Source organism: Chlorocebus sabaeus, chromosome 20 (assembly GCF_047675955.1).
Source record: "Chlorocebus sabaeus isolate Y175 chromosome 20, mChlSab1.0.hap1, whole genome shotgun sequence".
Classification (NCBI taxonomy): domain Eukaryota; kingdom Metazoa; phylum Chordata; class Mammalia; order Primates; family Cercopithecidae; genus Chlorocebus; species Chlorocebus sabaeus.
This window is the reverse complement of record NC_132923.1, coordinates 8,024,643-8,051,033: the sequence shown is the minus strand read 5'-3', so window position 1 is coordinate 8,051,033 and position 26,391 is coordinate 8,024,643. Positions and strand designations below refer to the sequence as shown.

The window sequence follows — 26,391 nt, the reverse complement described above, 5'->3', positions numbered from 1 at the left end:
GTCTGTCCTTGGGCACAGATGAGCAGTGGCTTTGTGGCTAGGCCTTTGTTTTTGTTTTGTTTTGTGTTGTTTTCCATTACTACATGGAGATGCTAAGAGTAGGACTTTTATATCCACTCAATGACAGACAGAGTTGCACTTGGTGAAGGCTGACAGAATGAATTAGGGAATTAAATACTTGGGGAAGCAGTTCGGAGGAGACCAAAAAGACAAGAATATGCCTAGGACAGTGTTGAGAGAAGACGGAAGCAGGACAGAAGTCCCTGGGCGAGAGTGGGGAAGAATCCCAAAAGCCATTTCCACTTCTTCCATTGGTCCCAAATCCCTCAAGCTACACATCCGCGTCCGATTTTCCCGCCACTGCAGGAGGCTCCTCCTCCCTGGCTCTCAGTGGATGAAAGGCTAACACTAGGCCACGCCTCTCCCTGGCTCAGGCTGCGCGCCCCGCCTTCCTTGCTAAGCCACGCCCGTCTCGGAGTTCCTCCAGGATCCCGGCTTCCCAGCCCCGCCCGGTCTTCGCGCTGCCCTCGCCAGGGGGCGCCGCGCAGCCAGCCCGCCGCCCGCCAGTCTAGCGCACACCCCCTCCGCCCCGCGCGCCGGCGGTTCCGAGCCTACGACGCCTCCGCTGGAACCCGCGGGGCTGCGCCGACTCCCACTCTGGAGGGGTTGGGGGTACCTGATGGCCACATAGGGCTCTAGGAGGCCGAGCGTGTAAGCGGGGTGGGCGCCATGGAGGCGGAGCAGGGGCCGGCTGCGGGGGCCAGCGAAGGGGCGACCCCTGGGCTGGAGGCCCCCAAGGTGCCTCCCGTTGCTCCCCGGCCTGCGACCGCGGCCTCAGGTCCGATCCCCGGATCTGAGTCTGAGCCTAAGAGAAGGCATCTTGGGACGCTGCTCCAACCTACGGTCAACAAGTTCTCCCTTCGGGTGTTCGGCAGCCACAAAGCAGTGGAAATCGAGCAGGAGAGAGTGAAGTCAGCGGGGGCCTGGATCATCCACCCTTACAGCGACTTCCGGTATTGGGGGCTCGGCCGGGAGGGCAGGGTACATCAATCCCACCCTCGCGGGCAGCGACACCGGGACCCGGCCCGCACCACCCTCCACGGTCACTTCATTTCCAGCCCAGGGATCCCTTGGTGGGGCGGGAGAGTCACTTCCTCCAATCTAGCCTGGGAATTCCTGGGCGGGTATCCCCTGCCGGAGGTCCTCCGTGCCTTGGCAAGCTGGGGGCACCAGACGGGGCAAGCAGATATCAGGGGATTTCCAGAGACCTGGATTTCCTCTTTCAGGAACCCGGGACCCCAACCGGACCACAGGAAGTACCGGAGTTTGGGACCCCTGCCTCCTCCAGTCCTGCTTGCTGGAGATCTGGGAAATTATATTCTAAGTATCGGGGCCAGTCTGAGGGAGAAGCCGAGCTCTGCTATCTCCCATCCCCACACCTCCTTCTTAGCACCTGCCTAGTTCAGCATGACTGTCAGGAAAAAATAGGGACGCTGAAGGGGGCGAGGGTCCAGACCGCAGCTCTGGTCGCTGTCCCTAGTGCTGAAGGCGGGGGCGGCGGGGCGGGGCCAAGACTCAGAGTGACTGAGGCGGCAAAGCAGGGACAGGACCACCACCCAGGTGACTCCCAGAGAAGGGACAGAGGGTGGGGGTGGGGCCATTTCACAGTCTCTGTCAGGCTGTACCTCTACATCAAGGTCGCTAGGGGAGGACAGCAGCCCTGTCCTTGGGGGGAAATGAAGGACAGCTCTTGGATGAGGCAGGGATGTGTGCAAAGCACCTAACCTGGGGAACGAAAGAAGCAGAGAGGAAGAGGTGTGAATCTGGAGCCTGGAAATAGAGTTGTAGACCCAGACATGATCTTGAATCCACATATATACACACTCCATCTATGTCCCTCTTCCTCCCATTGTTCCTTTCACTCCTGTCTTTGCTGCCTCGTTCCCACCCAGCCAGCGTGCCTTTTCTAGCCTCCTGTGGATCTCACTCCCTTCCCTCAGTTCACTCGCAGACGGATCCCCAGAAGCCTGGTATCCCTCTGATTGTGCTTCTCCATTCTCTCTACTACATCACCTGCCAGGCTTGTGACCAACCTGTGAGTCAGGCTGTGAAGATGCTTTCATGGCTAGGCGAACCCTCTTTCCCTCCCCCTCTTAGTGTCTCACAATACAGGATTTCTCCTCAGCAGCCCAGGAGAGAAAAGAAGAGTGGTCGAGGGTTTTTGTTTATTAAAAACATACAGTCTAAGGGGCTTCCCAGAGACCAGGACTTGAGGAAGCTTCTTTCAGGGCTGAAAATTGATTTTGCAGTCCGAGTCAGAAGGGGCTAGCTAGCTCCTGAGTTGACACTGGGATTAGGTGTGTCCTAGAATTAAAATCACCATAAGTAACTGAGTCCCTGAGATTATCCTGTGACATTCTCTGAATGAGGGCTTCACACAGTTCCCTCTTGACCTCTTCTTTCCATGGTGTCTGTCACAGCAGTGTCACTCACCCCTGCCCATGCCTCTGCCTGTGCTCAGCCAGAGTCCCAGTGGACACAGGGAGGCCAGAGGAGGAAAGACATGCAGAACTCAAGCTTTGCTGCTTCATGATCTCCTGTGGAGCTTCTCTGTGTGTGCAGCCTTGTCTAAGGTTCTGTGGAGGGGAAAGGGCATCCCTGGAAAGCTCAATTCAGAGGAAGGCAGGATAGACCACCCCACCCTGGGACATGGATGAGCAAACCCCAGCAGAGGAACAGGATCTGTGGGTCCAACTGTGTTGGAGAAGAGGAATGGGGTGGAGAAGGCTGGGGAGGGCATGAGGTCCTAGACTAGAATGGGCAGATAGCCGGAGATGGGAGAAGCAGCAGCCTTTTCAGAAATCTGGGGATAAAGATTGAGTGAGTTATAACACCAACTAGTGCCTATACCACACTGTCACATCTATTGTCTCCACGTAAATGTTTTCAACAATACTGTGAGATTAGCACGGGGTATTTTAGCTTTTTGTTTTTAACCTTAAAAATATTTAGCAATGGTGAGGTAAATGATATATAATAGGGATATATATGTATATGGAAGAGTAATTTTATTTATTTATTTTTATATTTATTTATTTTGAGAAGGAGTGTCGCTCTGTCACCCAGGCTGGAGTGCAATGGCACAATTTTGGCTCACTGCAACCTCTGCCTCCCAGGTTCAAGCGATTCTCCTGCATCAGCCTCCTGAGTAGCTGGGATTACAGGCGCATGCCACCACGCTTAGCTAATTTTTGTATTTTTAGGAGAGGTGGGGTTTCACCATTTTGTCCATGCTAGTCTCGAACTCTTGTCTTCGTGATCCACCCACCTCAGCCTCCCAAAGTGCTGGGATTACAGGCGTGAGCCACAACACTGGCCAATTTTTATTTGTTTAAGACAGAGTCTCACTCTTGCCCAGGCTAGAGGGCAGTGGAGTGGTTTCGGCTCACTGCAACCTCCACTCCCAGGTTCAGGCAATTCTCCTGCCTTGACCTCCTGAGTATCTGGGATTGGGATTACAGGTGTGCGCCACCACACCCGGCTAATTTTTTTTTTTTTTTTTTTTTTTTTTTTTTTTTTTTTTTTTTTTTTTTGAGACAGAATTTCACTCTTGTTGTTGCCCAGGCTGGAGTGTAATGGTGTAATCTCAGCTCTTGGCAACCTCGACCTCCCAGGTTCAAGTGATTCTCCTGCCTGTCTCCCCAGTAGCTGGGATCACAGGCATGCACCACCATGCCCGGCTAATTTTGTATTTTTAGTAGAGATGGGGTTTCTCCATGTTGGTCAGGCTGGTCTCGAACTCCCAACATAATCAGGTGATCCTCCCGCCTTTGCCTCCCAAAGTGCTGGGATTACAGATGTAAGCCACCGCCCCCAGGGCCTGGCTAATTTTTAATTTTTTTTTTTTTTTTTTTGAGATGAAGTCTCTCTCTGTCACCCAGGCTGGAGTGCAGTGGCGTAATCTCTGCTCACTGCAACCTCCACCTCCTGGGTTCCAGTGATTCTCCTGCCTCAGCCTCCCAAGTAGCTGGGACTACAGGTGTGTGCCACCATGCCCAGCTAATTTTTATATTTTTCATAGAGACGGGGTTTCACCATGTTGGCCAGGATGGTCTTGATCTCTTGACCTCATGATCCACTCGTCTTGGCCTCCCAAAGTGCTGGGATTTTTTTTTTTTTGAGACAGAGTCTCGTTCTTGTCACCCAGGTTGGAGTGCAGTGGTGTGATCTTGGCTCACTGCAACCTCTGCCTCCCTGGTTTATGCCATTCTCCTGCCTCAGCCTCCCTAGTAGCTGGGATTACAGGCTCCCGCCACCATGCCCAGCTAATTTTTGTACTTTTAGTAGAGATGGGATTTTGCCATGTTGGCCAGATTGGTCTCAAACTCCTGACCTCAGGTGATCCGCCAGCCTCGGCCTCCCAAAGTGCTGGGATTACAGGCATGAGCCACCGGGCCCGGCCTAATTTTTAACTGTTTGTAGAGACAGGATCTCACTATGTTGCCCAGGCTGGTCTTGAACTCCTGGACTCAAGTGATCCCACTTTGGCCTCCCAAAGTGCTGGGGTTACAGGCGTGAGCCATAGCTTTCCTTTTGAGACAGGGCCTTGCTCTGTCAGTGAGACTAGAGTACACCTCAGCCTCCTGAGTAGCCGGGACTGTAGGTGCACACCACCATGCCTGGCTAATTTTTTTATTTGTTGTTGAGATGAGGTCTCACTATGTTGTCCAGGCTGTTTCTTGCTTCTTTTGCTCAACATTGCATTTTTGAAATTCATCCACAGAACTGAATGTAGCTGTAGTTGGGTAATTTCACAGCTGTATGGTATGCCAGCCCATAAATAGTGTATTTATCTACTTATCTATCTACATTTTTCCACACAAGGATATGTGCGTTGTTCTCAAATTTAATGCTGCTGTAAACATTCCTATGTGTATCTCCTGGAGCGCATGTTTCCCTTGGAGGTGTCTATACCTAGGAATGGAATTGCTGAGTTGCAGGGAATGCAAATGTTTAACTTCAATTGATAAATATTTTCCCAAATGGTGGTCCCAACTTATACTCCCAGCAGCTGTGAACAGTCATTCTGTTACTGTGTATCTTTGACCATTCTTGACCATGTCAGCCTATCTTCTGTCAGTCTAGTGGCTGGTGAAATATCCTCACGGTCTTACCCCTCATCTCACTCCCACCTTAGGTTTTACTGGGACCTGATCATGCTGCTGCTGATGGTGGGGAACCTCATCGTCCTGCCTGTGGGTATCACCTTCTTCAAGGAGGAGAACTCCCCGCCTTGGATCGTCTTCAACGTATTGTCTGATACTTTCTTCCTACTGGATCTGGTGCTCAACTTCCGAACGGGCATCGTGGTGGAGGAGGGTGCTGAGATCCTGCTAGCACCGCGGGCCATCCGCACGCGCTACCTGCGCACCTGGTTCCTGGTTGACCTCATCTCTTCTATCCCCGTGGATTACATCTTCCTGGTGGTGGAGCTGGAGCCACGGTTGGACGCTGAGGTCTACAAAACGGCACGGGCCCTACGCATCGTTCGCTTCACCAAGATCCTAAGCCTGCTGCGGCTGCTCCGCCTCTCCCGCCTCATCCGCTATATACACCAGTGGGAGGAGGTGGGTCGTGGTGGTGGCGGGGGCGGCGGGGGGCGGCGGGGGGTGGGGTAGTGCTGGCAGACTCCTCTAGGAAGATGCTATGGGTGGGGCTCCTGGTGATCTTATAGGGTGGGGAAGATGGGTGGGGCTTCCGTGGGTGAGCTCTCTCCAAAATTGGTTGGGGAGAAGCAGGAACAGAATGAGGATTCAGGGGATGGGGCCTGGGGTGAAGATGGTGGCACAGGAGGGTGGAGCACAGCTGCCAGACACACTTTAGAGTTAGCTGGATGCTGGGTGGAGGAGGAGGTGTGAAAGAAGCTGGAGCTTCAGCTTCAGAGCAGCAGAATTTAGTGGTTCAGACTGTGGGCTCTGCAGTCTCATTGTCTTTGGTCAGATCCCAGTTTTATTGTTTACTATAGGAGACTTGATTTTCTGTTCTATAAAATGAGAGTGTTAAATACACTTGCCTGTGATAAGGCTGTTAGAATTAAAGGAGTTAATACATGCAAATCACTTAGAAAGGTGTCTAGCACATACTAAGTTCTCAGTGAAGCCACTATTATGTATTATTACAACTGGAAAGGAGAGGGCTGCTGGCATTAATTCTTACACATATGCTCTGGAGACATTACACTGTGAAATACCCTCTCTCTTTTCTAGGCTACACCTGGGCAGCTTGTGCAATAGATTTGTTTGATTCTCTGCTGTGACACTTACTATGTGGCTCTGGGCACATGACTGACCTCAGCTTTCCTATCCATAAGATGAGAGAAATAAGAAACTGCTTTGCATTAGCTATACATGTGTGCCACAAAACTCCATACAAATGAATAATAGTTTCATTTTTTAATTCATGGGGGCTGGGGCTAGGGAGTAGTTCAGAGAGAGAATTTGCCAGGCTGGGAATGGAGGAGGACAAGCAGGGAGGGGTTCCTGTCCACAGCAGCTCCTCCTTGGACTCCTCAGATCTTTCACATGACCTATGACCTGGCCAGTGCTGTGGTTCGCATCTTCAACCTCATTGGGATGATGCTGCTGCTATGTCACTGGGATGGCTGTCTGCAGTTCCTGGTGCCCATGCTGCAGGACTTCCCTCCCGACTGCTGGGTCTCCATCAACCACATGGTGGTGAGAAGTCCCCACAGCTCTGCCTTTCCTGGGCCTTCTTAGGGCTCTTCTGCCCGAGTAGCGGGGATGGCACAGGGAGCAGGAGGTGGGAGATGATCACGACAGAAAATAGGAGTGAGGAGGTGGGGAGGAGGGAGGAAAGGGGAAGGAGACCCAGAAGAAGTGCTCGTGTGTTGGAGGGAGCAGGCAACTAAGGGTACCTAGCCAGAAGCTGAGGTCCCCAAGTTGCAATGGAGGATCCTTTTGCCTCAGGGCCCCCAGAACCAAACTTAAGTGCCTGCCAGGAGGAAGGCCTGCAGTTGAAGGGGGCAGACAGAAAGACCAAAAGAGGAAGAGGGGCAGGCGGAGAATGAGGCTCCAAGGGGCCCATGCCCAGCTCTGCAATACACTCTGCCCCCTAGAACCACTCGTGGGGCCGCCAATATTCCCATGCCCTGTTCAAGGCCATGAGCCACATGCTGTGCATTGGCTATGGGCAGCAGGCACCTGTAGGCATGCCCGACGTCTGGCTCACCATGCTCAGCATGATCGTGGGTGCCACATGCTACGCCATGTTCATCGGCCACGCCACGGCACTCATCCAGTCCCTGGACTCTTCCCGGCGTCAGTACCAGGAGAAGGTCAGCAGGGACAGGAGAGGGAGGTGTGGCATGGAGGGGTGTTGGAGACTGGGTAACCTGACTTGAGGCCCATTCTGATGTGTGCCCCTGTTGCATCTCTGTTTCCTTTCCTGCCCTGTGTCCATTTGTTCCCTGCCCCTGCGTGTACCTTTTCCTTGTTTGAACCTATGCCTGTGCTTGGCCCCTCCGCTGTCCACACCTGGGTTTTCCTATGAGTCTGCTCTGTGTCTTCCTGGTACCCACCATTATCCATATTGCTCTGTGGCCCTGTGTATTCATGTCTGGTTCCATGTTTCACCCCTTTGAGTCTGACCTGTGTCTCTGACCTCCCCCACACACCCCTCACTGTTCCGGCCCCAAATCTCTCCCTGTGTCCTCTTGCCCCTGGCAATGGGCTGGCCCTCCAGTATAAGCAGGTGGAGCAGTACATGTCCTTCCACAAGCTGCCAGCAGACACGCGGCAGCGCATCCACGAGTACTATGAGCACCGCTACCAGGGCAAGATGTTCGACGAGGAAAGCATCCTGGGCGAGCTGAGCGAGCCACTTCGGGAGGTGGCACTGGGTTGGGCCTGGAAGGGGGACTCTTCAGGGACCTGGAGTGCTGTCTGGTGATAGGGGCTATTGGTCAGCAGGTGCTCCTATAGGGAATGAGGCCTGCAGAGGGCCCTGTGGGAGGCCAGGTATTTGGGGGGCTTTCAGGGGCTAGGGTCTTTCTTGAAGGTCCTTTGCAGGTGAAGTATACATGAGGAGGGATTATAGGGATCTCTGTTTTCGGGGGATGGTCCCACAAGGGCTCATGGGAAAGATCCGAAGGCAGGAGTTTAGGGATGGTCCCAGGTCCACTGACACATTCCCATCCTTTGGCAGAACATGACCCCAGGGGTGGGGTTTCTGGAAGCAGATGAGCTTGGGGAATCATCTCAGGTCACCAGGCACAGCCTGCCTGACAGGCCCCTCCCCTGTCCAGGAGATCATTAACTTCACCTGTCGGGGCCTGGTGGCCCACATGCCGCTGTTTGCCCACGCCGACCCCAGCTTCGTCACTGCAGTCCTCACCAAGCTGCGCTTTGAGGTCTTCCAGCCGGGGGACCTCGTGGTGCGTGAGGGCTCCATGGGGAGGAAGATGTACTTCATCCAGCATGGGTTGCTCAGTGTGCTGGCCCGCGGTGCCCGGGACACACGCCTCACCGATGGATCCTACTTTGGGGGTCAGCAGGTCTCAGGGAGGGTGGCAGGGTCACGAGCAGACAGTGGAGAGGGCAACTGCTCCTGGGCTCAGGATCCCTACCTGGGTACGCTGCAGAATCACAGAGCTCCAGCCCCTCCCCAGGCCTACTCAGTGAGAACCTCTGGGCTGGGATCTGGAGCTCTGCAGTTTTTTTGTTTGTTTGTTTTTTGTTTGTTTGTTTGTTTGAGGCGGAGTCTCACACTATTGCCCAGGCTGGAGTGCAGTGGTGTAATCTCGGCTCACTGCAAGCTCCGCCTCCCAGGTTGATTCTCCTGCCTCAGGCTCCTGAGTAGCTGGGACTACAGGTGCCCACCACCATGCCTGGCTAATTTTTTGTATTTTTAGTAGAGACAGAGTTTCACCATATTAGCCAGGATGGTCTCAATCTCCTGACCTCATGATCTGCCCGCCTCGGCCTCCCAAAGTGCTGGGATTACAGGCGTGAGCCACCGCGCCTGGCCTGAGCTCTGTAGTTTTTAAAAGCTTCCCAGGAGATTCTAATGCACAGCCAGGTTGCAAACTACTGGGCCAGAGGGCCTTTTAGAACCCTTAGACAGTGAAATCCAAGGAGCCTATGAGATGAGGGAAAGGCAGGAGTGAAGCACAGCTGTCCTGGAGCATGAGCTTTATGGAGCTGCCTGGCGGTGTGATTCAGGGACCCAGCCTGTGGCAGTAGGGGCAGTTCAGCCAGCCACTGCCCAAAGTGACTGGAGGCTCATATAATCTCTCGGCCTCCAAACCACCCACTATCCCCATCACATTGCACTTTGCTCTTTGACACTGCTTTTCTCCTTCAGGGCTGCCCTCAGTGTTTATTCAAGGGGGTAGGAGGGGTAGGTACACTGAGTTGCCCAGGTCTACCTCTTGGGATAGAGTAGTCGGGGAGGGGTGGGAGTTAAAGTGAAGTGGAATCACTGGGAATCTAGGGCCAGCAAGACCTGTCTGGTCGTCAGCCTTCATTTGGAGAGAGTGGGAAGGACAGGGAGCAGTAATCCAGTAATTGTGGGAGTCTGGAGAAAGACAATGCTTGGGGTGTTTAGGGACCCTGGGGCAGGGAGGTAATAGATAATCAATGGTTTCTCCCACATCTAGGGAGGAGCCTTAGAAAGTGGGGTCCACTGCTACAGGCTCAGTGAGAGGAGTTCCAGGGACAAGGACAGGGGTTCTGAAGCTTCCTCCCAATTTCTGCAGAGATCTGCCTGCTAACTAGGGGCCGGCGCACAGCCAGTGTTCGGGCTGACACCTACTGCCGCCTCTACTCACTCAGTGTGGACCATTTCAACGCTGTGCTCGAGGAGTTCCCCATGATGCGCCGGGCCTTTGAGACCGTGGCCATGGATCGGCTGCGCCGCATCGGTGAGACCTGTCCACCTATCTGCTCTGGGTCCAGACTGTGCACTCACCCCACCTCCAAAGCAAGGAGCCCAGGCTTTAGGGCTCCAGGATCATATCCCAATCAATTCAGTCCCAACAAATGCCCCCTAACAGGCCTTTCGACACTGTGGCCCACTGTCCCTATCCCTCAGCATGTCCTACCCAGGAGAGATAGCATCCCAAGTCTCCATGTCCTGAGTCCTCCTTCCCCTGAGTACCAGTCCTCTGACCCTCGCTGTCTCTGATACATATCTCTTCCTCCAACCCCCATCTCCACCCGCATAGCCCCATTGCCATACTACTGACTCCCATCCCCTACCCTCAACCCCACCCCATCCTGATACCCTCATACTCTTTGATATCCAACCTCCATCTTGGATTCCTTCCCTATCCTTAACTTCTCCCTCCCGGGACAACTTTTAGGCAAGAAGAATTCCATACTGCAGCGGAAGCGCTCCGAGCCAAGTCCAGGCAGCAGTGGTGGTGGCATCATGGAGCAGCACTTGGTGCAACATGACAGAGACATGGCTCGCGGTGTTCGGGGTCTGGCCCCGAGCACAGGAGCTCGGCTCAGTGGAAAGCCAGTACTGTGGGAGCCACTGGTACATGCGCCCCTTCAGGCAGCTGCTGTTACCTCCAATGTGGCCATTGCCCTGACTCACCAGCGGGGCCCTCTGCCCCTCTCCCCTGACTCTCCAGCCACCCTCCTTGCTCGCTCTGCTCGGCGCTCAGCAGGGTCCCCAGCTTCCCCGCTGGTGCCTGTCCGAGCTGGCCCGTGGGCATCCACCTCCCGCCTGCCCGCCCCACCTGCCCGAACCCTGCATGCCAGCCTATCCCGGGCAGGGTGCTCCCAGGTCTCCCTGCTGGGTCCCCCCCCAGGAGGAGGTGGACGGCGGCTAGGACCTCGAGGCCGCCCACTGTCAGCCTCCCAACCCTCTCTGCCTCAGCGGGCAACAGGCGATGGCTCTCCTGGGCGTAAGGGATCAGGAAATGAGCGGCTGCCTCCCTCAGGGCTCCTGGCCAAGCCTCCAAGGACAGCCCAGCCCCCCAGGCCACCAGTGCCTGAGCCAGCCACCCCCCGGGGTCTCCAGCTTTCTGCCAACATGTAAAACCCTTGAGTACATCCAGCCTTAGTTCTTGGGGTGCAGTAGTATGTACTCTAGGGCAGATGCCTCTTGGGGAAGGCCGTGGGGACCTGAAACATTGCCCCATGGAAGTGTCGACCCTGTGCGGACGTTCCCCATACTGCCATGAAGACGGTCTCAGCTCAAGAATCCTGTAGCTTGTCCCATCATAATCCATTCACCCATTCATCATGTGTACTGAGCAACTACCATGTTCAAGGTAATATGCCAGGCGTTGTATGTCTCCACTGCCAAGTAGAAATGACTCAAAACCCTCTGACAAGAATATTCCCCTGGCTATGGTCCTGCCAAGTGCAGGCCCAGGCCCATGACCCCACCTTTACTAAGCACAAGTACTTGCCACCGCCATCACTGCCAAGTAGCTAGACGTCTCTGTTTCCCTGCCAATGATCCTGCAGGTTCTGCCTGGCCTGGTTATCTTCCTGTTCCTGTAGCATAGCCAGGCACTGCCAATCACCTGCGCCCCCATTACTGCCAGCAGATGTCTTGAGTCCTGAGTGTGGGTATCCACCTTTACCCACTCACTGCCACCTGTGGACACTCCGTGTCTACCCCCTGAGTGGGAACACACTTCTAAGTTCCCTGCAGTCTCTGTCCTGTGGTAGACCGTCTTTTTGTAAACCGGGAGGTGCCTCTCCCCTGTACCCTCTGCCCCAGTCATGCCCCCCTAAAAGTTAAGGAGTAGTTGGCACCTCCTTATTAATATGCCAGCCTAGATCCCCGCTGGTGGAGGGGCAAATGGCTGAATCCTTGTGAGATATTTTTTTCTTTGCTTGTTTATTTATTTATTCATTTATTTAATTGTATTTATTCATTTACTAATTTTATGTGTTACCAATTCATTTTGTTTACTCATTCCTTTATCCATCCCTCCCCTCCTTTTCAGATAAGGAGACAGGAGGAGTAGGAGGAGGCAGGGCCTCTCCATGCCAGCCTCTGTGGTCCTTTCCCAAACCCATCAGCGCAATCCTTGAACCTTCTCCCAGGTAGGGGCAGGAGGAGCCACATGAGAGAGGGAGAAGGACTGTGTTTACCTTTAGAGTTTTGTTTTGTTTTTTTCCTTCTGAGTTTGCTGTTGGTGCAGGAGTAAGGGAAAGGCCCAAGGTATCCAAGCCTGGGGAAGGGCAGGCCAGCCAGCACCTCTGCCTTCTCAGGGACAAGAGTAGTCCTTTACCACACTCACTCACTCTGTCTGTCCCCTCTGCTACTCTACAGCATTAGAGACTGTGGGGCCAGGACCCCAAGTCTCCTTTCCTTCTGGGTGGGGAGTTCTGGGGTTGTTGGTGTGTGGGAGAAGTTTTATAATTGCTTCCAAACAGCTGGGTTTAAATATAAAATAGACACACTCATTTTTGGCTCTTGGTTTGTGTGTGGGAACAAAGTGAGTGGGAAGGAATTTCTGGGTGCAGAAGGAAGCAGCCGGGGATTTGACCAAGCAAGGTATCAGGTGGGCATGAGAGGAGCCAGGACAGTGGTCTACAAGCCCAGCACAGAGGTTGTGAAGACAGTGACAAAATCAGCTGCCCAGCCCTCCCTTCTCCCCAGCATCCATCCCACCCAGTTTTCTCCAAAGCGTGGACTATCATGTCACTGTTAGTCACGATGAAAGGGTAGCCTGCCCTGGCACGAGATGCCCAGATTATCATGAGGGCCACATATGAGAATGGGAGACTGTGGACAAGATTTCCCTGTCTCCCTTCTCCCCGATCCCAAGGGATGAGATGTCTGGGGTTATGGAATTAACCAGCCAAACTGGGATTAAAGGCTCAAGGCATCTTAGGGCCTGCTGAGTGGATTGGATGCAGGGAATGTACAGTTGGTGCTGTCGGGTGGCCAGTGCATAATTGGACACAGACTTTCAGGACCTGTGTGAAATGGAGATGGGGAAGGGGCAACCTCGAATGGGGCTAGATGGCAGATATAGTCTCAGATAGGCCTCAGGTAGGGAGGTTCAGGAATAGAGAAGAGAGGACTTAAAGGTGAGGCTTTGGAGGGGTGTGGGCTGGAGGACGTAGACTGGGGAGGAAGGGATGGGATACAGGGGTAGGCTGGGCCAGAGGAGGGAGGGGCGTCTCAGGATATGCTCAGCACCCGCATGATGTTGGTGTACCCGGAGCCAGGTCGCCAGCCTGTCACCACAATCACCAGGTCTCCAACACGGAGGAAGCCACGGAGCTTTCCTTGGGGAGGGAAAGAAAACAAGACATCGGACAGGCGTGGTGGCTCACACCTGTAATCCTGCACTTTGGGAAGCCAAGGTGGGCAGATAACCTGAGGTCAGGAGTTCGAGACAGCTTGGCCAACATGGTGAAACCTTGTCTCTACTAAAAATATAAAAATTAGCTGGGTGTGGTGGCGTGTGCCTGTAATCCCAGTTACCCAGGAGGCTGAGGCAGGAGAATCACTTGAACCCAGCACCCAGGAGGTAGAGGTTGCAGTGAGCCGAGCCGAGATCGCGCCACTGCACTCCAGCCTGGGCGACAGAGCAAGACTCCATCTCAAAAAAAAAAAAAAAAAAAAAAAAAAGGAAGAAGAAGAGAAGAAAGAAAGAAAATCAGTCATTGAAAATTAGTCATTGAGGCCGGGCGCGGTGGCTCAAGCCTGTAATCCCAGCACTTTGGGAGGCCGAGGCGGGCGGATCACAAGGTCAGGAGATCGAGACCATCCTGGCTAACACAGTGAAACCCCGTCTCTACTAAAAAAAAAATACAAAAAACTAGCCGGGCGTGGTGGCGGGCGCCTGTAGTCCCAGCTACTCGGGAGGCTGAGGCAGGAGAATGGCGTGAACCCGGGGGGCAGAGCTTGCAGTGAGCCGATATCGCGCCACTGCACTCCAGCCTGGGGCACAGAGCAACACTCCGTCTCAAAAAAAAAAAAAAAAAAAAAAAGAAAATTAGTCATTGAGGGACCAGGCCAGTCCTGTAACGAGAACCAGCCACCACCATCCACCATGTCAAGGCCACCCTGTAGGGAATGAGGCAGTGAAGTATGTCCCATAGGTGGCACGCAGGGAATATCACCACTGCAGTATATTAAAGGCACAAGATAGGCCGGCACGGTGGCTGACGCCTGTGATCCCAGCACTTTGGGAGGCCGAGGCAGGCAGATCATGAGGTCAGGGGATCGAGACCATCCTGGCCAACATGGTGAAACCCCGTCTCTACTAAAAATACAAAAATTAGCCGGACGTGGTGGCACGTGCCTGTAGTGCCAGCTACTCAGGAGGCTGAGGCAGGAGAATCACTTGAACCTGGGAGGCGGAGGTTGCAGTGAGCCGAGATCGTGCCACTGTACTCCAGCCTGGCGACAGAGCGAGACTCCATCTCAAAAAAACAAAGAACAAACAAAACTCCTAGCAGGAGTATCCGTGCTAGGACAGAGTGTGTTGCTAAGTAGTACAGCTGTCTGCCTGTGTGGCTATGCTGATGGAAGAGGTGTTTGTGATATGCCAGACTGATATCTCAGTCTTAGTGACTCTCACAGGGAAAACCTGGAACCACAGGAGAGACGCAAGGCCCTTTGAGTGGATATGGGAAGCTGGGTTGGAGGACTCCTGATATGAATGGTAGGAGTCGGCGGGGAAGGTCTAGGTAGCTCACCACTTTCAATGCCAAATTGCACCCGGCGATCTACGTCATCTGCCCAGATGGCTTCTGGAGGTTCACGGTAAAGCAAGGGGAAGACTCCTCGGCATAAGTGGACCTGGCGGGCAGCTTGGGCAGAGCGGGTGACAGCAATGACTGCTGCCCGAGGTCGGTACTGAGACAGAAGCTGGGCTGAGCTGGAGAAGGCAGAGAAGGTCAGCCCAGAACAGCGAGGGTGTGGTGAACCAGGAAAGGAGAGTCTGGGTTCTGGTTCCAGGTGTCACTAACAAGCTGTGTGACCCTGAGTAAGTCATCATACTTCTCTGGGCCTTGGTGTTCTCACCTGTAAAATGAGTGTAAGAATGCCTGCCTCCCAGGCTGGGCACAGTGGCTCATGCCTGTAATCCCAGCACTTTGGGAGGCCAAGGTGGGAGAATTGTTTGAGCCCAGGAGTTGAAGACCAGCCTAGGCAACATAGTGAGACCCTATCTCTGTTTAAAAAAAAAAAAAAAAAAAGAATGCCTGCCCTCCCTACCACACAAGAAAGATATGAGATAATATGGATGTATCGAATGAGATAATAAGGAGAAATCTCTTCAAAAAATATAAAAACTGGCCAGGCACAGTGGCTCATGCCTATGATCCCGGCAGTTTGGGAGGCCAAGGAGGGTGGATCACCTGAGGTCAAGAGTTTGAGACCAGCCTGGCCAATATGGCAAAACCCTGTCTCTACTAAAAACACAAAAAATTAGCCGGGCATGGTGGCAGGCGCCTGTAATTCCAGCTACTCGGGAGGCTGAGGCAGGAGAGTCACTTGAACCTGGGAGGTGGAGGTTGTGGTGAGCCGAGATTGCACCATTGTATTCCAGCCTGAGCAACAGAGCGAGACGCTGTTCTCAAAAGAAAAAACAACAACAACAACAAAGTATAAAACCCTTTTGAGAATGTGCATTATGTGCTTAATTTACTGTATAGATATTAGGTACTATGTAGTACTTAATACCTCCTGTTAATCCTCGCAACCCCACGAAGAACAAATCATTACCTTGTCCTGTTCGTGAGGAAAGACAGCAGGCTAATAGAGCTACATTTCAGAGTAAAGACTTACACTCAGACCTACTGGGCCCTTCTGCAATACCTCAGCATTTGTAGGCTCTGTGGGCCGAATGGACTTGCCTCTGAGCCCCAGGAGCCCAAATGGCCTTGAAGCCAATGTGCCCAGTGATGCTGCTATCCCCTTCCAGCCCTAGAAGCTCACTGGCGTTCTGTGTCTCCTGGCCTCCAGCTGTCATTGCTGCCTCTCCTCTTGTCTCAGGTGGACACTCTTCACTCCTGGTGACCAGACTAAACCCAGGCCTGGGGCCCATCCCAGCCTACCCCTGACCCAAATCTCCATCTGGGCATCCCCCTCACCGGCCAGTTGTGGTCAGTACGATGATGGCAGCAGCACAGCACTTGAAGGCAGCCTCCACGGCGCCAATGGCGATGACCTCAGTGGGATCACGGCTCAGTGGCGCTGCCCGACGTAGCTCCTCAAACAGCTGCCGGTGGTACACTGCAGCCTCTGCCTCCCGGGCAATCTGCAGGTGCCAGAATGTCAGGCTGGGAAGGGGCACTGGGGTATGGAAGGGATTTGGTTCCCTGGCCCATTTGCTTTTCATTCTGAGCTCCTACCGCATGCTGCATCTTCACGGCTTCCACAGGGAAGTTGCCTTTGGCAGTCTCCCCTGACAGCATGATGCAGTCGGCCCCATCTAGCACAGCATTGGCCACATCGCTTGTCTCTGCCCTCGTTGGCCGGGGCTTGGTAATCATGCTCTCCAGCATCTGAGGGACAGCATGGACATCAAAGATGTAGGAGTCACACCGTGACTTGAGGCCCTGCCCAAGCTACTCTCTGACACCCACGTTCTCAGAGGGTCCTGAAATCCAGGGTCACAGTCACAACCCCTGAAAATAGGGGTCAAAGTATATCTAACTTTATCATTTGAGGATCAAACACTTGTCAGCAAAATGTGCTATAAACCTACAGTGTGGGCTGGGCACGGTGGCTCACGCCTGTAATCCCAGCACTTTGGGAGGCCGAGGTGGGTAGATCACCTGAGGTGAGGAGTTCGAGACTAGTCTGGACAACATGGTGAAACCCTGCCTCTACTAAAAATACAAAAAGTAGCCTGGTGTGGTGGTGGTAACTGTAATCCCAGCTACTTGGGAGGCTGAGGCAGGAGAATTGCTTGAACCCAGGAGGTGGAGGTTGCAGTGAGGGAAGATTGTGCCACTGCACTCCAGCCTGGATGACAGAGACAAAACAAAACAAAACAAACCCTTACAGTATGGGTATTCATCCACAGTTGTCCCTAAAACCCACAAAGTGCCAAACCTCAAGGGCTCACTCCAGACCTGTGTGGCACAGACAACAGGCTTGCCCGCCAAGTTGCAGCGCCCAATCATCATCTTCTGAGCCAGGAAAACCTTCTCTGCTGGAATCTCGATGCCTAGGTCCCCCCGTGCCACCATAATGCCGTCGCTCACCTCCAGGATTTCATCAAACCTGAGAAGTTGGGAGAATCAGGGCCGAGGCAGAAAGCCAGGAGATGCCAGGCAGAGGCAGGCGGAAGAAGAAAGGTGATGGGGAATAGCGACAGGGCCGAAGGGGAACAGAGCCCGAGCCTCACCTCTTCACGCCTTCGTGGTTCTCAATTTTGCTGATGATCTTGATGTCCTGTCCTTCTGGCCCCAGAGCAGCCCTGACAGCAGCCACATCGCTGGCTTTCCGCACAAAGGAGGCAAACACGATGTCCACTCCATGCTCCACCCCGAAGCGCAGGTCCCGGACGTCCTGCTCGGACAGCCCGGGCAAGTCCACCTGGGCCCCCGGCAAGTTCACGCCCTTACGGCTGCCCAGGACGCCACCGTTCTCCACTTGCGTCACCAGTCCCTCTGGGCCTGAGGACATGGAGAGAGCCAGCTGCGGTCAGGGGTGAGGACCGGGCACAGTTACAGCAGAGAGGACACTGGGCTTGGACCCCCAAGAGGTCAGGAACCACGCCCTCCTCGTCTCTCCGCCCTTATTCTGGGCTCTGCCCAGAAGAGGCACAGATGGACATCCGTGGAAGAAACGACCCACCCGTAGTCCAGCCCAAACCCAGGGTGAGCGCGGAGTCTGCATGCTGGGGACTCCTGGGACAGGCTGGCAAAGACGCGTGGCCAGGGGAAGGTGTGGTCGGTCTGAGGGCTGATGGGGGAGCCAAGGAGAAGGGAATGTGCCCAGCGCACGGATGTGGTCAGGGCGGGAGGCGCGTCCGCACCGATTTTCTGGACCACTAGGGAGATGAGCCCGTCGTCAATGTAGATGCGGCCCCCCACCGGCACGACCCCGACAATATTGGGGTAGTCCACCCACACGGTGTTCGCGTTCCCCCGCGTCCGAAACGCGGGGTCCACAGTCACCAGCACCTGGGAGCCCTTCACCAGCTCCACTTCCGACTCCGGACCCTAGGGGCGGAGCCAGAGGAGACGTGAGTTCTGCGCCCCGGAGTCCGGGACCCGCCCCTGCCCACGCCTGGACCCAGTCCAACTGGCGTCGCCTTTCCCGCCCCGGCCCGGCGAGTCCCAGCCCCACTGCTCACCCCCTGCAGGATCCCAGTGCGGATCTCCGGTCCCTTGGTGTCCAGGGCGATGGCCACGGGCCGGTAGCTGAGCGGGGAAGCTGCAAAGCTCTCCACCGCCTCCCGGACGTTGGCGATGGACTCAGCGTGGTACTGGGGGAGGGAGCGGAGCGAGGGTTTCAGGGGAAGGTGGCCAGGACCTCGAGGCATCCTCCTGCCCCACCCACCGCCCGGCGGCCCGTCCTGCACCTCGTGGGAGCCGTGGGAGAAATTGAGTCGCGCAATGTTCATCCCGGCCTTGATCATCTCCTTGAGGCGCTCCACGGAGCGAGATGCCGGCCCTAGAACCAGAAATTCGCGTTCAGACGACATTCCCCCAGAACATGAGAGGCAACCAAACCCAACCCATTACCACTCTCAGAAGGCCCCGCGCCACAAGAGTCCTGCTACCTGACCTTTATTCCCTGATGCAACCCCTGCTCACAGATCACAGACTCCGCTTCCCTCTCCAGCAAACATCTGTCCCCTTGGGGAGACGGCACTGTGGAAGTAGGAGGGGAGTGCCCTCCGCCAGGCCTGAGGTCACTGTGTGGGCATGTGATGTATGTAAGTGCTGCTTGCCCGGCTACCCTAGGGTATGGGGTGTAGGGCAGGGGCTGGGAGCCAGGTGAGGGCGTTTGGGTGCGGGGTTTTAGAGCTAGGAGGCCTCATGGACTGAGGAGAGCTGAGTTGAATCCCACGCCAGCACTGCTATGGGGCAGCTGCTAGCTGAGAGCAGGTTGGCTCATTCTTCGGTCCCTATCTGTCTTCCCACTTGTGCACTAGATCTCCTCCTTCTCACCTGCTCAAGGACATAGATTCAGCCATTCTGTGGTCCTCTGTGACATCCATGTTTTCCTTTCTTTTTCTTTTCTTTTTTTTTCTTTTTTTTTTTTTTTTCTTTTTGAGACAGAGGGAGTTTTGCTCTTGTCACCCGGGCTGGAGTGCAGTGGCAGCATCTCTGCTCAATACAACCTCTGCCTCCCCGGTTCAAGCAATTAGCCTGCCTCAGCCTCCTGAGTAGCTGGGATTACAGGTGTGCACCACCACACCCGGCTAATTCTTTTGTATTTTCAGTAGAGAAGAGGTTTCACCCTGTTGGCCAGGCTGGTCTTGAACTCCTGACCTCAGGTGATCCACCCACCTTGGCCTCCCGAAGTGCTGGGATTACAGGTGTGAGCCACCTCGCCCAGCCATGTTTTCCTTTTTTACTGGATCATCCCCATCAGCATGTAAACCTACTGTTATTTCTTTCATCATTTAAAAAAAATTCTAGGCCGGCACAGTGGCTCAAGCCTGTAATCCCAGCACTTTGGGAGGCTGAGATGGGCGGATCAGGAGGTCAGGAGATCGAGACCATCCTGGCTAACACTGTGAAACCCCATCTCTACTAAAAATTACTACTCGGGAGGCTGAGGCAGGAGAATGGTGTGAACCCAGGAGGCGGAGCTTGCAGTGAGCTGAGATCCAGCCACTGCACTCCAGGCTGAGCACATAGCGAGACTCTGTGTCAAAAAAAAATGATCTTAATCCCCTGGTTTCCCCTCAGTCCCAGTTTTTGCTCTCTCTTGCAGCAAAACTCATTGCAAGAGTTATCTGTACTTGCTGCCTCCAGTTCCCCTCCCCCATTCTCCCTTGACTCCACCCCACTCAGGCACTGGCCTCCATCTCTCCACTGCATCTGTTCTTGTCAAGGTCACCAAGAACCTCTGTGTTGTTGCTCAGTGTAATGCTCAATGCTCAGTCCTCCTCTATTGGCCCATCAGCAGCCTGGACACACATCCCTCTTTGACACACTGTCTTCACCTGACCTCCAGGACCACACCCTCTCTTGGTTGACTCCTACCTCACTAGCTACTCCTTCCCAGTCTCCTTTCCTTGTTCCTCCCCTTAACGTTAGATACCCTGTTCTCTTCTCTGTCATTTCACCTACACTCCTTTGGTGATCTCAACTAGTCTCATGGCTTGAGATACCATCTATATGTAGCCAACTCCCACGTGTCTCTCCAATCCAGACCTTTCTCCCAAACCCAGAGTTGTGTACCTGACTGCCCCCTCTCTATCACACTTGGATGGCTAATATGCATCTCAGACTCAACATGTCCCAAGTGAACTTCTGCTCTCTCCCGAACCCCTTCCACCACAGTCTTTCCTGCTCAGTGGATAATGCATTGTTGCAGTTCCTCATGGCAAAAACCTCAGAGTCACCTGTCACCTTTGACTCCTTTCTTTCTTGCCCTTACTCCCTACCCCATATCCAATCAATCAGCAAATCCTGTCAGCTCTACCTGCAAAATACATTCAGAATCTGACCACTTCTCACCACCTCACTGCCACCAACTGGTCTGAGACAGAAATACTGCAGGGCACCCTCCCCCCGACCCTCCATCTATTTTCAGTACAGTAGCAGGGGAGGGGAGGTTCTATTAAAATGTAAATAAGAGCTTGTCATTCCCCTGCTCAAAACCCTGCAGTAGTTTATCATTTCACTCGGAGGAAAACGCAACTCAAATTCTAAAAATGGCCTACAAAGCCCCACCTGATCTTCCTCTCCCCGCAGTCTCTTCACATCTGCAGCTCTTCCCCCTTAATGGTTTTTAGCTCTTCTTTTTATTTTATTTTATTTTATTTATTTTTGTTTTTGAGATGGAGTCTCGCTCTGCTGTCCAGGCTGGAGTGCAGTGGCCGGATCTCAGCTCGCTGCAAGCTCCGCCTCCCGGGTTTACGCCATTCTCCTACCTCAGCCTCCCAGTAGCTGGGACTACAGGTGCCCGCCACCTTGTCCGGCTAGTTTTTCGTATTTTTTAGTAGAGATGGGGTTTCACCGTGTTAGCCAGGATGGTCTCGATCTCCTGACCTCGTGATCCGCCCGTCTCGGCCTCCCAAAGTGCTGGGATTACAGGCTTGAGCCACCGCGCCTGGCCGGTTTTTAGCTCTTCTAACCTCCTTGACTTAGGCCTTGGCACTGACTGGTCCTTCTTCCTGGAATTCTCCTCCCGGATCTTTGCATGGCTAATTCTCTCATCTCCTTCAAGTCTTCCCTTAGGTCTCATTTTCTCAATAATGGGTACCTGACCTCCCTATTTAGGGCTGCAACTTGCCTTCACCCTTGTACCCCTGATGCCCTTACCATACTTGATGTCTTTCCCCATAGCATTTATAACTTTCACTTTTTCTTTCTTTTCTTTTCTTTTTTTTTTTAAGACAGAATTTTGCTCTGTCACTAGGCTGGAGGACAGTGGCAGGATCTCTGCTCACTGCAATCTCCGCCTTCTGGTTCAAGCAATTCTCCTGCCTCAGCTTTCTGAGTAGCTGGGACTACAGGCATGCACCACCACGCACAGCTAATTTTTGTATTTTTAGTAGAGATGGGGTTTCACCATGTTGGACAGGATGGTCTCAATCTCTTGGCCTCGTGATCCGTCTGCCTCCGCCTCCCAAAGTGCTGGGATTACAGGCATGAACCACCGCGCCTGGCCATTTTTTTTTTCTTTTTTTTTAAGACAGAATTTTGCTCTTGTTGCCCAAACTGGAGTTCAATGGCATGATCTCGGCTCACTGCAACCTCCGCCTCCCAGGTTCAAGCGATTCCCCTGCCTCAGCCTCTCGAGTAGCTGGGATTACAGACACATGCCACCATCCCTGGCTAATTTTTTGTATTTTTAGTAGAAACAGGGTTTCACCATGTTAGCCAGGCTGGTCTCGAACTCCTGACCTCAGGTAATCCACCTGCCTCAGCCTCCCAAAGTGCTGGGATTATAGGCATGAGCCACTGCGCCCGGCCAACTTTCTTTCTTTCTTTCTTTCTTTCTTTCTTTCTTTCTTTCTTTCTTTCTTTCTTTCTTTCTTTCTTTCTTTCTTTCTTTCTCTTTCTTTCTTTCTTTCCTTTCTTTCTTTCCTTCCTTTCCTTCCTTCCTTCCTTCCTTCCTTCCTTCCTTCCTTCCTTCCTTCCTTCCTTCCTTTCTTTCTTTCTTTCTTTCTTTCTTTCTTTCTTTCTTTCTTTCTTTCTTTCTTTCTTTCTTTCTTTCTCTCTTTCTCTCTTTCTCTCTCTCTCTCTCTCTCTCTTTCTTTCCTTCTTTCCTTCTTTCTTTCTTTCCTTCCTTCCTTCCTTCCTTCTTTCTTTCTTTTCTTTCTGTTTTTTGACAGGGTCTCGTCTGTCACCTAGGCTGGAGTACAGTGGCTTGATCATGACTTACTGCAGTCTTGACCTCCTGGACTTAAGTGATCCTCCCACCTCAGCCTCCTGAGTAGCTGTAACTACAGGCGTGCACCACCACACCCAACTAATTTTTGTATTTTTTGTAGAGATGGGTTTTGCCATGTTGCCCAGACTGGTCTCAAACTCCTGGGCTCAAGCGATCTGCCAACCTTGGCCTCCTAAAGTGCTGGGATTACAGGCATGAGCCACTGAGCCCAGCCCACTTTTATTTATTTATTTATTTATTTATTTTTGAGATGGAGTTTTTCTCTTGTTGCCCAGGCTGGAGTGCAATGGTGCGATCTCGGCTCACCACAACCTCCCCCTCCTGGGTTCAAGCGATTCTCCTGCCTTAGCCTCCTGAGTAGCTGGGATTGCAGGCATGCGCCGCCATGCCTGGTTACTTTGTATTTTTAGTAGAGATAGGGTTTCTCCATATTGGTCAGGCTGGTCTCAAACTCCTGACCTCAGGTGATCTGCCCGCCTTGGCCTCCCAAAGTGCTGGGATTACAGGCATGAGCCACTGCGCTCGGCCTCACTTTCTAATGGAATAAATAATTTACTTATTTGAAATAATTTATTGTGCTTACTGTTTATTGCCACACCAGCTAGACTGTCAGCTCCCCCAGGGTAGGGATTTTTGTCTGTTTTTTTCACTGATCTACTCCCAGGGCCCAAAATCTTATCTACTATATGCTCAACAAATTTTCGTTGAATGAATGACTGTGTCAAACATGGAGAAGTCTCAAAGGAGACAAGAGAGGAAGAAGCACCTCAAGAAACACCAGTAGGCTCTGTGAGGCTGCAGGGGATGGGTGTGTTTACCGATGGTGGCAATGATGCTGGTACTGCGAGCAGCCACGGGCTCGGAGTCAATGTCCAGTAGGCAGAGGTGCTCCAGGAAGGTGTCTGCCATAGCAGCTGGAAGCTGCTGCTGCTGGAAGAAGGCAGTGCCCAGCTCCTGGGTCAGTTGGGCCACACTAGCCCGCCGAAGATACCCCGCTGGCCCTGTGGTAGAAGGGGACACAGGGACTGCATGTCACCTGCCCTTCCTCCCCATGCCGTCATCTCTCAGCATACCCTCTATTCCTTCCCTTCTTATGAGCTGGGCATCATGCATATATTATCTTATTACGTCACAAGGATCCTATAAAGCAGGTACTGTTAAATGTTCTATAATTATCCAATTTTATGGATAAAGAAACAGATACTGAGAATCAATGGTCCAAGATCATACAGCTTTTAAGTATGGAGCAGCTAGGATTCAAATCTAGGTCTGACTAACTCTAGCCCAAGTTCTTGATCACTCAGTTATACTGACCCCGCACAACCCAGGACCCCCCAACCTGCAACTACTGATACCTCTCAACCCCACCACCCCTTGATGTCTAGTCCCCAGCAGCCTGTCCCTATTCAGGCCCAGAATCACCCAGTTCCTGCTCCGAAGGTCTCTGTTTTCTCCCTTCTAACCCCTGGCTACTGGCTGGCTTCCCCACCCCATCCTCTGAGTCTCCCAGACCTCTCAAAGCTGCTACAGACCCAGAGGTCCCTGTAGCTTGACCCAGCCCAGTTCAGAGGAGCACCCCCATTCCAGCCGCACCTTCCATGCCACTGCACACCTCTCTGGGTCTCCCTCTTTGTGGGTCTGCTCCACACTGTTGGGTTGTCAGAGGCATGAGACCCAGCTGGGCTGGGGATCAGTTCTGCAGACTGGTTAAAGTGTCACCAGTGTCTCCTATTCCACTGGAAGCCCTGTATGCCAGGGGCCAGAGTCCAGGAACCACGGGAGTACCCCGTGGCTTACATGTTGCGGCTCTGGCCTGCCTATAGGGCCTGGAAAAGGCCCATGCCAGGGTCCATAATTTAACACAAGGGAGGTTCTGAAGAACGTATGTGTCTCTCCAAAACCCACCTAGCCAGTGGCTGATATGGATCATTTATACCCTCCACCCTGGCTCCTAGTTTCCACCCTCATTTTCCTCCTATGTTCCATGGCTTCTGCTTCCCCTTCTTACCTCCTGGAGCCCCAATCAGGATGGACTTCGCTAAGTCTCTTTGGGACTTAGAGACCCATGACCAGCGCTGCAGGGATGGTATGTTCTCCTGGATCGACATACTTTCAGTGTGGGCCTGGGGCTGCGGGGCCGTGGAATGAGAGGGGGAGGATGACAAAACTGCCGGTCTTATCTAAGGGAGCCAGAGAAGAGAAAAGGGGCACACCCAGTAGGCCACTCTGTCCCCACAGAGTCCCTGCCCCAGAACTGCCTGCTGTCTGCCCTCATCTCCTGGCATTTCCTTTCATCCATTGTTCCTGATAAATTTGCAATCCATTCATACTATCTGGTCATCCACGTGAATAGATATATATTTTCTGGTCATTCGTATGGCCCCCTTTTCTTTGTACTTTACTGAAGTTAGCCCTAGTGAATCCAGGGAGCAGGGGCTATGGGGGGGGCGGGGGAGCTGGAGCCTGAAGAAAGGCAAAAGGGATCACTGTGATAGTATGGTGGGGGGAGGGACACCCAGTTCTGCCCACTTTTTTTTCTCTGTCTCAACCAAGAAATGCAGAATGCCTTCATCACTCTGTAACCTGGCCAGCTGCATGTTTTTGCCTACAGGTTTGAACCCAAGATGGTACGTTGAACATTCCCAGACACTGATAAACTTGATTAGGTTGTTGCTGGAAACACTGAAAGATTGACTATTTTACTAAACTTATAGACACCTACCCCCAGGGAAATTTTCTCTCCTCCCTTCCTTCCTTCTTTTTTTTTTTTTGACAGAGTCTTACTCTGTCCCCCAGGCTGGAGTGCAGTGGCGCAATCTCAGCTCACCGCAACCTCTGCCTCCTGGGTTCAAGTGATTCTCCTTTCTCAGTCTCCTGAGTAGCTGGGATTACAGGCACGTGCCACCACACCCGGCTAATTTTTGTATTTTTAGTAGAGACTTGGGATTTCACCATGTTGGTCAGGCTGGTCTCGAACTCTTGACCTTGAGATCCACCCGCCTTGGCCTCCCAAAGTGCTGGGATTACAGGTGTGAGAAACTGCACCTGACCTAATTTTTGTATTTTTTTTTGTAAAGACGGAGTTTCACCATGTTGGCCAGGCTGGTCTCCAACTCCTGGCCTCAAGTATCCACCAGCCTCAGCCTCTCAAACTGCTGGGATTACAGGTGTGAGCCACCATGCCCAGCCTATCTTTCTTCTTCTTTTTTTTTTTTTTTTTTTAAAGGGTCTTACTCTGTCACCCTGGCTGGAGTGCACTGGTGTGATCATGGCTCACTGTAGCCTTGACCTCCTGGGCTCAAACGATCCTCCCGCCTCAGCCTCCCAAGTAGCCGGTACTACAGGTATGCACCACCATGCCTGGCAACTTTTTAAATTTGTATTTATTACAAATATTTTTTTCCTTTCTTTCCACAGGTGTTGACTTTTTATTTTTGTAGGAACTGGTGTCACTCTGTTGCCCAGGTTGGTCTTGAACACCTATGCTCAAGTGGTCCTCATGCCTTGGTCTCCCAAAGTGCCAGGATTACAAGTGTGAGCCATAGTACTGGCCTCAAATTTCTTAAACACTCCTATAACCACCATATCCTGAACCCCTCCTTGAGAACATACCTGGGTAGAACACCCATTGTCCACAGCAAGGATGTGCAGCAGCTGTTCTGTAGGTAAGTTCCCTTAATGTCTGCTTTGGCCTGATTGCCCTGGCATTTAGCACTTCACTCACTGGAATCCCAATCAGCCTCATCTTGGGATGGTTTGGGGAATCCTTTGCGAGAGCTGCCCTGATGCCAGCTGTGGGTTCAGCTGATACTAACTGGTGGGATTCTCTGGAAGGGCTTTGATGGCATCATC

General features: G+C 52.9%; 2 protein-coding genes across 4 annotated transcripts; one reads left to right on the top strand and one right to left on the bottom strand.

Annotated features, from left to right (window-relative positions):
* The first annotated feature begins 341 nt into the window (after positions 1-341).
* On the top strand, positions 342-12,452 carry HCN3 (hyperpolarization activated cyclic nucleotide gated potassium channel 3). 3 transcript variants are annotated; one of them, XR_493921.3, is made up of 9 exons: positions 342-1,013; positions 5,198-5,627; positions 6,573-6,734; positions 7,136-7,354; positions 7,762-7,908; positions 8,324-8,564; positions 9,776-9,940; positions 10,382-11,302; positions 11,990-12,452. XR_493921.3 is itself a non-coding variant. In XM_037997818.2 (9 exons), exons 3-9 carry the CDS (start codon positions 5,217-5,219, stop codon positions 11,065-11,067), a joined length of 2,031 nt encoding a protein of 676 aa, XP_037853746.1. In that variant the 5' UTR covers positions 344-711; positions 936-1,013; positions 5,198-5,216; the 3' UTR covers positions 11,068-12,452. The 3 variants fall into 3 exon arrangements, 2 of the variants coding, with proteins under 2 accessions (XP_007975044.2, XP_037853746.1); XM_037997818.2 differs by having other exon boundaries at positions 344-711; positions 936-1,013; positions 10,382-12,452; XM_007976853.3 differs by having other exon boundaries at positions 10,382-12,452.
* Positions 12,453-12,856: 404 nt separating this feature from the next.
* PKLR (pyruvate kinase L/R) lies at positions 12,857-24,647 on the bottom strand. Its single transcript, XM_037997819.2, has 10 exons — positions 24,548-24,647; positions 23,358-23,540; positions 18,317-18,636; positions 17,996-18,182; positions 17,363-17,633; positions 17,088-17,238; positions 16,362-16,514; positions 16,101-16,267; positions 14,703-14,884; positions 12,857-13,283 (listed from the first exon to the last, which is right to left on the bottom strand). The coding sequence occupies exons 1-10, from the start codon at positions 24,645-24,647 to the stop codon at positions 13,177-13,179; spliced, it is 1,821 nt and encodes a 606-aa protein (XP_037853747.2). The 3' UTR covers positions 12,857-13,176.
* Positions 24,648-26,391: the final 1,744 nt, after the last annotated feature.